At 37.0% G+C, this 14,474-nt stretch overlaps 1 protein-coding gene across 4 annotated transcripts in view; it reads right to left on the reverse strand.

Annotated features, from left to right (window-relative positions):
- The window catches only part of CEP128 (centrosomal protein 128), a 375,253-nt gene that overhangs the window by 29,339 nt on the left and 331,440 nt on the right, over positions 1 to 14,474 (reverse strand). For 3 of the 4 annotated variants that reach the window (XM_045807714.2, XM_045807712.2, XM_045807713.2), the window contains one exon: positions 491 to 568. In XM_045807714.2, coding sequence (XP_045663670.2) covers positions 491 to 568 — 78 coding nt within the window. Of the gene's footprint in view, positions 1 to 490; positions 569 to 7,458; positions 7,564 to 14,474 lie in introns of all 4 variants that reach the window. The other variant, XM_087856159.1, reaches the window with a different exon arrangement.

The following is a 14,474-nucleotide window of genomic DNA, read 5'->3' on the forward strand; positions in this document are numbered from 1 at the left end:
CTAACAATAAATGGCATGGGATATAAAATCTAAAACTGTGGATTTGAATTCAAATACCATAGTATAGAGATAACCTGTGTATTATCATATCTCTAAAACAAACAGTACTCTGAAAATTTGTAATTAAAGAAAGAAGATAGCCCATAAATTAAAACTGCTTGTCAAAAATGACCTATTGTCAATGTAATGTGTAACCTCTTTTAAATCTTAGGTGTTTCTAAATTAAAGTTAAAGCTTTAGGAAGCCAAATGAGCTTCTAGTATGAGGGTAAAAGTCTCTATTTTCCTCTACTTTGGTAATATATAAATTCCAGTATTTTCAATCCTGACTTAACAAATGTCAATAAACTCTGGTAAGATGGAGTATTAAGAGTCCCCAGTGTTTTTTGGTTTTTCCTCCCATCCCTACAATCTTCTCTGCACATCAGGAAGATGCCAAACGTTCTCACTCAGACAAGAATACTGAAAGAGACAAGCCAACTTTTTCTCACTCTGAAGTCTTTGAAATCTTCTAGTAAGCTCAGTTTCTCAGGCACAGATTCCAGATGGTCCAAGGCCACTCGGGTACTCTGAAAAAGAAAACATAAGGAAACCAAACATTATAAAAAATTGATCAATACTCTCCGAATCCAAGTACTAAAAATCACTTGTACCATGGTTAGAAGCAGTTCAAGCTATATATTTAGAGAGTCCAATAAAAACATATAATAGTATTTCTAAGACATACATCTTTTTTCAGTCAGGAGAATTATTTCCTTTCACAGGGTATAAGAGATGCATTTGCAAAACTGATTCAGATATAAAAACTCTTCCTGGATAATTACTTTCAACTATATGCTATGAAACTTTCTATAGAGCATTTCATATTGATATTAATTTACAAACCTGCTTCAATGAACATCAGAAATAAAGCACAAAATAATATTGAGAAACAGATGAATTTGCAGTAACTTCGCTGTGGAGCGTATTAGACATCCTCAGGTGTTGCCGTTACAAAGAAGAAAAGGGTGCTCAACAATTATTTTAGTTAAGAAAGAAGAGGTTCTCGTAAAACTTGGGAGAAACATCTGCAATTAAATATTTGCAACAAGGACACAAAATCCTGTTGATTATAAATCAAGAACTTCATCTTTGATTAGCTGGCCACTGATATACACCGACCAATACAAACATTAAGAGGGAATGATCTGAACATTATTTTAAAGGCAATATGAACTAAGAAGTAGTAGAATAACCTTGAGACCAGAGAATATATCATAGGCATCTCTGCATTCTTAGTCCTGTCTCAGGGCCAGCACATCAATGTGTTCTTAGTCAATAGATATTAGCTTTTATATTTAAAATGAATTGCGATTATTCAATGAACTAAACTACAAACCCCGTGCCTGGTGCCTGGGAACAAAGCGAAGTGCCTTGTGAGAACCTGGATGTAAGTTTGCTCAGCGTTGTTGAGAAGTTCGTGGCCACCCAATATTCCAGGTACTGCTCCCCTACATCTCCCACGTGAATGGTTCTGAACAACACACCATGAGTGCAGGTGACATGTCTCACTTATAAGCGGAGTCAATTAAGAGCCTATGTGTTCCCGCTTCCATCCCAACCCCTGCCATGAGGACCTTGGAGGCCACGTGCTTTAGGTGGCAGAGCTACGAGAGAGAGGAGAGCTATCAGCCATATTGGACTTCATGTGAGTGAGACATCAACCTCTATTATGTTAAGCCATGAGATTTCAGGGTTTGCTAGTTATTACATGGCATAAATGCCTTAATTATTAAAAATAATGCCTGAGAATGACATAAACAGGTGGTCAACTGGCTCTTTTTTTTTGGTGAGAGGAGGCTCCAAATTATGAATATATGAGGATTTTTTCCTCAGAGGGAGTTCAGTTTTTCTGGAACCAGAAAGGATTAGGAACTGGTGTTACCACCATTTGGTATACCCACTTACACGCAATCTTCTTATTTTAAATCCTCTATCTCACCCTCATGCTGTTGTCTGCCTTCACTTCCAACCCAGAGCTTCTCCAGAATATACACGTATGTCTCTGCAGGGTTTGTGTTGGGGCTGGGATGTAGACAGAGAGTTGCGGGTCTAACTCGTCCTTGCAGACATTTTCAATATACTCATTTCCATCCTCTCCTTCTGTACTAAATGGTACATCCAATCCAAAAGCCTCCCTAAAATTCTGCTGGGTGAATGATATTTGCTTTCTGTTGGTATCCCTTTGACAGGCACTTGCGTTTTTACCTTCTCTGTTTTGAGTCATTTTATCATTTTTTTTCAGTATTCTCCAACTTGGAAGTTACACGTCTTCTAGTTGTCACTGCATAGATCAGTGTTTCTCTTTGTTCATATTCTTATGCTTCTAATGTGATTTTTGAGAGAGCAGAAAACCCTAACTTCACCATTTTGAAACTGGAAGTTATATGTGCTGTTTCTTCAAGTTCATAAAATCTTCCTTTTCCAGTTCCATTTAAAGGATTTAGTATTTTCTTCCTTCTGCTTAACATTTATATGCTTGTTAGTTTTTTTGCCGCATGTGCTCACTTAAACGCCCATGCATTTTAAATGGCTTCATTTAACTTTTTCGTGTGTAGGAAAGATTTATCAAAATGACATGTTCTTAATACAGGCCCCCAACATGTAGGTTTAGGAGAGCAAGTAATTTTAGCCACCATATGTGCTTTATTCATTTCAATAGTAAAATTAATAGATTTCCTCAACAATTATATTGGCCCTTTAACAATAAAATACAATCCATGCCATGGTGATTTTAAAGCAAACTTTTTTTGCATCAGAAAAATATCTTCTTCATAAACAATGATTCCAATAGATTGGTAGTCTGGAAACTTTATTTCCCTTTTTTTAATCCCATAAATTTTCTCCTTCAGAAGTGACCCTCTGAACTAGGGAGAAGTATGTTAAACTCATTTTGTTCTTAAAATAAGCACATTATTTCTTTCCCTACTGTAAAATTCAGCATGTTATGCAAATATTTTTGTTTAAAATTTTCAATCAACCAGGTGACTGCATGAAGAAATTTTTTCTTGCGTATTCTCACATACTAGTTTATTTTGACTATTCGATAGTTCTTGGATGCACATTCAAAATGGCTATATTTTTTTTGAGTGAACCTTAAAAAGCTCCTTGGCTCCTACTTTCTTAAGTACAGTTATTTTTCTACTCTCCTCCCCCATCCCTTACATCTCCATTAATATCTTTAAACTTTTTCATTATCTATTTTAGTTGTGGTTTACTTTACACTACTTTTATGTGTTGTTTCTGAGTATCTTCCTCAATATCGGAAATAGTTTCTGGTACACATGCCTTTTCCTTCATCCTTACAGTCTTGTCAATCAGGTGACATCAAATGTATTATCTAGATATCACAGAAGGATCCACAAGACAGAGATGGCACAGTTCCTGTTCTTTAGGAGCTTTTAACTTACGGGGGTGGCGGAGGGGAGAAATTTGCATATGCAATGGATGCAAGAATTACACCAAAAAATCCACGGCATTTATTTTAAAGAAATTGCATATACAGATGCTGAGATTTTTAAGGCATCTGCAACAATAGGATATGAAATAATGAAGACAATGAGTCCAGGCCTGCAGGCATCTCATGTCTCATAATTTCACAATTAAGTGATATTTGGGGGGTATATTTATTTTCTGATTATTGTCTCTCTCTGTATGCATGTGAGTGTGCTTAAAACCATCACTTTGGCATATAGACTTTATGCATACTCACGTTCCCTCTTTTTTTTTTTTTTTAATAACATGAGATTGTCTGAGGTTCTATGATTAGAGTCTGGTCACATTACATGTCACTTCAAGTTCACTTTTCCCCAAAAGCTAACAGTGCTGGAAAAATGGAACCAATAGCAGATGAATAATCTAAATAAGGAACTTGTTGGTTTTCAGATGCCATAAGGACCTACACGGCATGTTAGTTCCTAGGGCAAAATACCGCACGCAGAGTCAGGGAAACTTTTTATTTTTTAAGTTGGTTAATTATTTCTGCTTTACACAGTTTAATGCTTTAAAGGGCAAGTCCCTACTACTAGAATTAAGGGAATAATTTCTCCAGTTTATTCAGTCATGGCACCAGCAAATGACAGGTGCTTAACCTGTCTTCAATTTTCTTAGGTCAATTTTCTAGAAGAACTAAATGAGACACCAAAGGGTTTAAAGACGATTTCTCTTTTGAAAAGTTTACAAGATACTAAATTTCATATCAAAATTGAAAGCAAAAATTCACAATTAAGAATCCATTTAATAAAGAACCAATGCACTGTGTAGAAGACGTGGTTTAGCTCAGAGACTTAAGGAGCTGGACTTCCACTGAGCTAAGAGCAGTGGCAAAGCAAATGATCAATTACTCCTAATTCTGTTTAGTAGCGTGATGCAAGACTGAACCATAAAAAGGTAACTCCGTTTCGAATATACTTCTTAATCCTCACACCATCGTATGCTGTAGATATTATTGTTATTCCCATTATACAGATGAAGCAACTGAGAACCAAGGTGTAAATAACCTCGTCAGTCATGTGGCGGCAAATCTGGGATACAAATCCAAGCAGTTAGAATTCAGAAATGGCAGTGTTCTTATTATAGAAATACTTTCATGGTAAATCCCCAGGACCTGAAACACTGTTTAATGTAAATTCCTAATCCCTCTCCAGCTATCAAATTTTGGCACCCAGAACTTTGGAGTTATGTCCCTGATTGGCTTATTAATGGAAGAGACATTTCAAGATGCACACGGGAACAGGTTCATCGGGCCAGAGCAGAAGAGTCTGTGCTCCAGACCACGCATCCAAGCACACACCAGCACAGAAGGGCTCAGGATTTTCCTTCTTTTCCTTTGAAGTTAGCTATGAGATTCAGTTTTTTGATACTCACTAACACACCCTTATTTCTTTTTTCGTAACATTTTGCAACAGCATAGCACACTATCTGGCCACGAGAGGTGCTCTGGTAAATGTTGGCTGTAAAGACAAAGGCAGAGTTACCACTCTCTGACTGACCCACCAAATCTTGGCTTCTTTATTAAAACCTGAGAAGCGGAAGTTTGAGGTTTCATTTATTTTCTGTAGACTAAGGCAAGATCAAGTGGTAGGAACAACAGTGAAATTCAGAAATCGTGTCCACTTGGTTCTGTGGCTTTTGCACCTACAGGCAGGGTTAGCTATCAATCTGTCCAAGAGGGCAAAGAATAAGCTGGCAATTTTTCTATTCCAGAATCTTCAACACACACCAAACTGCCATGTACTTGAGCAGTTTGTACTGGTCGACGGTATATTTTTCCTTAGTTGTTCCTTTGTTTCAGACTACAGGGAAATTGAATAATGAATGTAGTATGACAACGTAAGTAGCAGCAATTAGGAACTAGAAAGGGGCTTCACTGCGGTTGTTAGTTTCCTGTCTCCTGCAGAGAAAGCTTAAAGAAACAGATTTAACCATGGGTATACTTTGGTAAATATCCTTCTCTTTGTAAAAATGCACATGTGTTTATTTTCTTCGGAACATATAACAACTACCATTTTCTGAGAGTGCTACTGCAATCATACGTTTTGAGGTTTAGATGATAAATTAAAGGAGATGCTATATTTTTATTTTAAAAGTAAGTGTGTGCATTTTTGGCATTATACAGATGTTAAATAAACAAGGTTATGAAGCAGTTTATTTGGGTTCAAAAATGCAATTCTATTTCATTTGGAAAGAGATCCACTGCAAAACTTTCTTGACAAATGGCTGAAAGCTGGTAAGAGGACCTGAGTAAACAAATTTCAAGGGGAGGAAGGGTGAAATCATAAAAAGGACAGACTGTCTGCCTTTTTACTTGTGGGGACTCTATCCAGCACAGCTGTATCGGCTTTCTAGGGCCCTCTTTTCATCCAAACTGTATCAGGCACTCACTGAAACCAAATGGAACAGTAGCAGAGACTAGGCCGGCAAGTTATTTTGTGGACGTACATCCTTCAGAGAGGCCTCAGTGCTCGGAGTTGTGTGGATTTCTCGGAATACCAGAAAAGTCCTCTATTTCTAGATTGTGTACTTTAAGAGAGTTCTAAAAATCAGACACCCACTTAGATACAAGTGTTTATGTGTATCTTGGAGTAAGAGGGTAAACAAGGCTTGTTATATAAAAACACCAGTTCATGTGGCAAAATGACCTCAGTGACTATATTTGAGCTAAAATGCAGAATTTTTGTCAACAACAAATTCTATGTCTTCATATAACACCATTCTATTTACAAGTAGTAGAGCTCCTTTTAAAAGCACCCGTCTATAAAATTTGAGAACAGGTGGCATATCTTCATTAAAAACTAGAATGAAGAAGGGTTTCTAGATCTTTTCCAACTCTCATTCACAATATTTTTAAGTGAACTATACAAAACTTACAGAATTTGCTATTCCAGATTACTGCTTTCTTATTTTTAGACATGACCAAATTATAAGTCATAGTCAACCCATGATCTTATTTTTAGATTAATTGGGGAGGGTTTTTTCAGTAATACCAAGAATGAGTTGAAGGGAAGACAGAAGGAATAAACAAACATATCTCTTCCCCTTGAGATTCTCTTTCTATGATTTTCTTGCCACTCCCTGATGTGAGGGAAAAATCACATCTGAAGACAAGTGAGGACGAGTTTAGTGTTCTCTGTATGTCCTTACCCCCCGGTCCACAGGCAGGAGGGTCTTGAGATCCACAATCTAATTTCTGTGACATCACTTTATTTCTTAAAATTGAAAATAAAATTTATTCCCAAGGCCAAGAATTTTAAGAACATTTGCCTCCCAGCTGTGATTGCATGTTAGCCAGGGGCACACAGTATATGCAAAGACTTCCTGGAAGTGATGGGGTTTAGCCACTTCTGCTACGGTGGCAGGTAAAGAGACCGCGCTTCTGATTTATTGTTCCCAGGCGCGCGTTTCACTCTGGCAGATGAAGAACAGTGGTGAGGTGGAAGGCATGCTGAACCCGAAATCCGCATACCTGATTTGTGGATATGCGTAGTTCCAATAATGTTACTCATGTTTTTGTGGTTTGGGGAATATCACTTTTCCCTGCCCTTCTAGGCTTCAGTCTTTTATTTGCAAAATGGGGATAAATAGTGATGGTCTTTATTATCTCATACCCACAGGGTAGCTGTTACTATTAAGTAAAAGAGTGAATGTGAAAGCACACTGGAAGTTGTCAAATACTTTCCAAACAGCAGATATTTTAAAAAGGCTGATTTGTGAGGTACTGTCAACTCCGGTAATTCTCAAATGCAGAAGAGGAGGTCAGTGACAGTCTAAAATTACAACTAATAAAAATCTGTCACAGAGTTTGATGCAGAAACAAGGCAAACTTAATTAAAGCTATATCCAATGTTTAGAAATACATTTGCTGTTCTACAGACATTATCCAAAACACAAAAGTAATAGGAGTGTAATGGCACATAAATACTTTTATACATACTGTGCCCTCAGTGGAGAACGTTCCCTCCAGTTTCCTTATCTGGCTAAAATTTTTACCCCCAACATTACGAGCACTTTCAAGCATATTGGAAATCTGAAAGAAAGTTACAGAGATCACCCATATACTCATCATCTAGATTCTACTATTAGCATTTCATTATATTTGCTTTACCACATATTAATCCATTTATCTATCCCTGTGTATCCACTAACCCAACTTATTTTTTGAATGCCTTACAAAGTAAATTATATACATTAGTACACTTTCCCCTACAGACTTCAGCATGCATATCATCAGCTCCACTTGGATTTTTAATTTTTAAATGTAAAATTTATGTTCAATGAAATATACAAATCTTAAGTAAACTGGTTACATTTTATTATCTTTTATTACTTCCTTAGGGAAGGCTCCCCTTCCATTACTGATCCCATCAAACGAGCTCTCCACTGCACCCTGAGCCTTTCCTTTACAACACTACCAGAATATTTGTGTGATTATTTGATTAATGGTCATGCTGACACTGGGAAATAAGCATCACAAGGTAAGACATATCTGTCTTCACTGGCCACCATGCCCCCAGCACTCTACCCAGTGCTTCCATAGAGGTGGTATTCAATAATTACTTCTTGAATAGATGAATGAATGAATGAATGAATGAATGAATGAATGAATGAATGAGTCTTATTTAGTGATGGAAACGTTCTCATCCATTTATTCAATCTGCAGACATTTAGTGAATGCCTCCTCTAAATCGGACATTGTTCTTCTATAGTGAGCTGAGAGCATACAATAAGATGAGGCCAAAGATACCTTTGGGGCAAGATCTAAAGCGGGCCTGTTGGCTGCAGTAAACTTTTTATATTTAATTCTGGATGAGATCAAAGGTCTTCTGAGGACTTTGAGCAGAGGAATGATACGCTTTTATTTACAGCCCAAAGTAAACCCTCTGATATAGTTTTCAGATTGCTAGTCCCTCACCCCCATGCAGGAGAACTCCTGGAGTCTGGGGGAACTGTGAGAGGGCGAGACAGGCATCTCATTCCCAAGTTAGAGTCCTGCTGAGCAGTAGACACTCTGAGACCCACCTCACAGTCACCATCTGGGTGCAGCTCCATGAGAAATTTACTGAGACAATGCACCGTATCCCTAGAAAGTGACTGGTGCCATATCAAAAGCCCTTGATTTACCCTAAAACGTACTTTCTGACTGTAAGCATCTGAAAATGTCCTAAATGTCCACAAAATGGTTTCTCTAATAACGTTATTTAGATTAATCAGATAACATTTTTATTGTGGTAGTCTTCTATCTGAGGTGAGGCAGCAAGATACAGTGGAAAAAATCACTGATTAGAAACCAGGAGATACAAAGTTCTATCCTACTTTGCCATAACCAGTTGCAAGAACCGGGAAAATAATTTAACCCATGGGCTTCAGTTTCCCAATCAGGGAAATGGGAAAGTAAGATCTAAAAATCTCTAAGAGACCTTCTGACTGTAGCTTTAGTCACTGTGGCTTTATCTTCTTTTCCACAGTATGTTGGAGGTCTGATTTTTAAGCCTAAGAGGTTGGAAAGAATGTAAAACATGGTTTTATAAAGAGAAAGTAAAATAAGGAGAAAATCACATATGGGATTTTGAGAGTTAATACATACCCAAGAACACCTGTGGGTTGGAAAAACCTTCACTCCCTTATAGCAGAAAGCAAAGCTAATGCTTACATAAGAAAAACAGGAAGAAAGACATTTTTGATCTTCTTGGGTGTTTGCCCCAGCAAAAAACTCCAGATAGTTACCATTTTGTATTTTTAGAACAGATACTTCCAAAAGCAGGGGAAGAATTGCTTTCCATTTTTTTTTTCACTTTATAACTGCCCTTAAATATGCATATATACATTCATTCATATATATCCATCTAAATACTGCTAATCGGCTTCCAGTTCTATTATCATGAATATTACTCCATACTTCTGTTTCTGTCCAAAAAGCTTCTGTGCAATCATGACTTTGCACATGAAGCCCATCTGTCTGAATGTTCTCCACACACTGCTTAAATTAGCTCACGGATTCTCCTTCTGCAAGACTTGGCTTGGTCGCTACCTTCTCTAACATGGCAGTTAGAAGCATGGGCTCTTGAGGCTGGGCAGCTTGACCTGAAATCCTGATTTAGTCACCTGCTAGCTATGTGTCTCTAGGGAAGTTCCCAGATCCCTCTGCACTGGGACTCAATATCCTCATTTATAAATAGGAATGATAATAATACTCATAGTGTAGAATTATTTTAAGGACCAAATATATCGGCGCATGTAAAGTACTTAGAGCAGGGAGGGACACTAGTAAGCACTCAGGAAGCACTAGCTATTGTTACAATGATAATCCTAGTTACTCTTCTGTGAAAGGCTCCCCTAAAGTCTGGGTTAGGTGCCTATCCTCCGTGCTTCCTACGCACACGTCTCCTGTCCTGTGTCTAACATTTCCTAACTGTGTGCTTGCTTGTCCCTTTTGGCAGACAGCAAATGCCTTAAAGGCAGGACTGTATTTTTCCCTATATTTCTAGTGCTAAGTACTTAGCATCAACACACAATATATTTTAGTTTAATGGGGGGGAAAAACTCTTCTCAACACAAAGATCAATAAAGGCACAATTAGAACTCAGACATGTCGTGGAAAGAAAAATACACTACAGATTTGTTTTTTAAAGGTAGAACTTAAAAAGCAACTGTTTTTGAGGTATAGAGAATGTTTCTAAACAGACTCAAAATTGAAGAAATAACAACAAAAAACAGAACTGGAAGAAAAATGAGGGACTGTAAAGTTGAGTGAAAAAGTGTAGACAAGAGTTAAGACACAGGAAGACGAGAAATAAGACCCTCTTGTGGACCTAAGAAGCTGGAGCAGGAAGCCTTTGATGTGGACGGCACCCTCTTCCTGTGGACGAGCCGGCAGGGGCTTAGCCACGCTAGGCCATGACGGGCACACCAACACAGGGCAGATACTGAGCAATGCTAATCATTTCTCTGAATCCTGCAAAGCCCCCTTCCCAAGGCCTCAAGACACGCCAGTGCAGGCAATCATGGTTGTCTCTTCTGTATTTAACATGGATCAGAGGGTCCTGACATGGAACACTGATAAGGAATGATAATTGTTCTGGTTGAGGTAGGGTCCAGGCTAATTCAGTTAAAAGCGCCTTGGTGAGCTGAATATAATTAATCTTCTCTGTTCTCAAAATAAAGGGTTATTTTCTTCTTAAGAGATGTCCTGTGTTCTCAAAGAGAATGACAAAACAAATTAATCATTTTCCATTACTCCACACACAGCACTTGGATTTTGAAAGAGCATGTGAACAGTTAATCCCCTATATGGATGAGTTTCTGGTGACAGGCAGATCAGATCTAAATAGAAATCAGGCAAGGTATTTTATTTTTATCATTGTGGCTTTGAGACTTAATTCAAAAATAACTGAGCTCAACCCTGCCTATACTTTTAGAGTTTGCTTTCATAATTAATCCTTTTTTGAACACTTAGAAACACTCTTTTGGATCTTGTACAAAGCATTCCCCTGGCCGACTGCTGCCAAAGCAGACAGAAGCAGAGACTATCTAGAATATTTTAAAACCATTGAAAATTCAACTGAACTATCTCTTAAGGAATCCCAATTGCCAGGCCATACTTAGTTCAAAGTACTAATAATTTGACATTAGAGCAATACATTTTGGCAGGTAGCTTACCTAAACAACTAATGTTAGAGGTGAACTTTAACTATGTCTGAGACGCTCTGTTAAGCTATGTCTTGAATGGTGAACAAAGGGCAAGAGGGCACAGATGGAGTATATGTGAGCAAAAGTATATATTTTTCACTAAAGCCAACCCGTTTCTAAATTTTCAGCCATTGGCTGAGAAAGGTGGACTATGAAAGCCAGTGGGCATAAAACAGCTGACAATATGATTTGGTGAGCAAATTCATCTGACATTTGCCACAACCAATTGTTTTCCTGAAACTTAAATTGCTAGAAAGTTTTTTTTTTCTTTTTCCAAATGAAAGCCATGCATTCATTTAACTGGACAACAATGAAGCTCTGTGGCCTCGTGGTTAGTATGAAAAGGAGTTGGTCTTGCCAAAACAATGTGAAATTTTGAACTTAGGTTCCCTCCCCGCACTTCATTTAAATATACTCAACTAAAAGGAACAAGATCTGCAGCCTCTACTGGACACATTTAAAAAAAAATACAAAAAAACAGAAGTGGCCAAAACCACATGACTTTGGACATTTAAAGTATGCTATGAAAACTCTAGAGAACATGCAAGACGGGAAATTACGCAGGATTTCACAACATTTACTATACAGAAACTAGATGAAACATCAGTCTTCCCTTCCTGCAACAAGAATTACTAAGCACTTACTATGTGCAAATCAAGCTATATAACATCACTACATCAGACTTCATTCTGCTAAAGGTGCCCAGATTTGGTTCAAGCACATTCTTTTGCTTCCTGAATGAAAATAAGTTATTAGGGCAATAGAGAGAAATATGTATATTGCTTGCACTGTAATGTTTCATTAACTGACTTTTTTCACCATTAAACTGGGAAATTTCAAGTATAGTGACTAAAGCTTACTATTCTTTGGATCTATGGTGTTAATACAGAACAGCTACTCAATAAATACTTATTGAAGTTGCTGCTGGAGTTGCTTCGCAGCCATCCGGTAACTATATACATGCAACGATATTTTTAAAATATGCTAATGTAAAAGATAATTTGTATTCAATTTGGGAATGATCTCAGATGTTCTCCAGTGAACATGGGTGTGCCAGGAGTTCTGGGATACACTCTTAAAAGAAATAATGAAGTTGCGACAATAAATCAAATTATGTGAGAAAAGTATTCAACTCTGAGGATGCCTGCTCTCTGCATTTTCTTGGGATATACTAGGGCAGGATACCCTTGAGAAGTACCAGTCAGAAACACAAATGTGAAGTATTTTATATTGCTTTATACTCTTTACCCTCCCCCCCTTTAGTTGGAGACCAAAGGTGAGAGGTTTGTTCTATATTATTTCTAAGAAGGTGCAGACATAGATACATATCACAAAGTCATGCAGAACACTACTTTAAATATAAATATGCTCTCTCTCTCTTAAACTTAGAGGAAATCCAGTGATTTAAAGGAACTTTCTAGGGATGCAAACAAGATACCTATTGATAATGAACCTGTTCTATCAAATTTACTGTAATATCATTTGAAGCCAGTTGCAATTTGCACACTGTGGAAACCATAGGAGATTCATTTGTAACAAAAGCAAACAAACAACAAACAAACAAAAAGAAGGGAATACAGAACGACACTTTGCTCCCAGATCCTGGAACACAACAAAGTACTTCTGCTTATTCTTCAGTGTATCAGAAAAATGAGTCATCGCCATTTACTCTGGTCCAATGGGTGAAGTTTTTTTTTAAAAAAAATCTTAATTATATGATAAATAATTTAGAGAAAGATAGTAAAGAATAACTGTTAGAAATTTTAGTAAGAATTTAAGCATATTATATCTTCCCTGGTATGAAAGGCATGAATGCAACTGACTTCTGATGAACTATCATTCACAATTCTGGAAAATACCCATCTTATAAATAATGATTTCAGATTTCAAATATATTTCTAATGAGTCCTAGTTTACCATTACTTCTGGCTCATTATTCTTGCACCTGCATCTTCAAAACACAATACTTCCAAAAATATGACCGCTTTTAAGTGTCTTAAATTGATAAAGCTACTTTTCAGTACATAATTATAAATTTTGCATTTTGTAGATTTATAAGCATCAATTAGAATGGTCAATCCAACAAAAGTTTTCTTTTGTGTACATCTTCTCCTTCTAATCCCATTTTTATACAACCTGCTTTCAACATTTGCCCACTTATGAGCCATATAAAGTAAATTTTGGTGAAAAAACATAAATTGAAAGAGTATTAAATACATTTTTTTTAGCAAAATGGGCTGGTCCAGATTCTTGTTGCAAAATATTACATGATGAAGTCCTTCTTGTTGAATAACTAACTGGATGAGACTATCCTATTTCCTTTTTGTCCTTAGAAATATATTGTTCATTCATTGATTCTTCAATTTACAAAATTCATCTAGGATATTATCATTTGAAGACTCATAATCTGACTTTTTGCTTATACAATCAATTTCATCATCTTCATTAGTTTCTAGAGTGCCGCTATCTGTCTCTTTATATTCATCTTCTGATTCATCTAATAACTGTGAAATGTTTTCCTCTGTCAGTTTCCTTCTCTTTGTCATTACAGAAGAAAATGAGAAATTCTGAATTCTCAACCTCCGTTCAATAAAAGTAATAATAATAATGAAAAACACTACAAAGCTTCTTCTTGAAAGGTAATAGAACACTTGGGAGGTACTTCTCCATGACACTGCTACATATCTTGGGATAGATTTTATCCTAGAATAGCTTTTCAAGGATATTCGTATAGCAAACAGAGACAGTGTCCACCTCCGGTACAGAGGTTGGATAAGATTTCTTGTAGTTCTCTTGATAAGACTGGGGGTTGCATAACTTTAGGGTTCCTCAGCTATAACACAAATTCACTTCGTGTGGAACAACCACCTAGACTCATATGCATTGCCTCTATGGGACTTGAGAAGCAAAGGGAAGACACAAACATGTATGTAGTTCATGGGGCCTGCTGTGCCGTGAATAATAAAAGTCTTTTGCCTTGTGTCCTTTTCCAGCATCCATCAAAGTGTGTCAGGATAACCTGGTGAAGTACAGATAGGGAAAAATCTTTTCATTTCTTGACAGACTTTGGACAACACAGTAAGAAAACTGAAATATTATGTAATAGTAATGATTTAGTTCATTTTTTGCAAATCCTTCTGTGTGATTCCATTATTCCTCCACTTTCATACTATTTTAGTTTTTCCTAGCATAGTCGGAAACAATCGATGAATAGCAATAATTCCTAGGATGGTGAAACAGGAAAAATGTTTC

The sequence above is a fragment of the Ursus americanus genome, chromosome 26 (assembly GCF_024610735.1).
Source record: "Ursus americanus isolate L20-20 chromosome 26, mUrsAme1.1.p, whole genome shotgun sequence".
Classification (NCBI taxonomy): Eukaryota; Metazoa; Chordata; class Mammalia; order Carnivora; family Ursidae; genus Ursus; species Ursus americanus.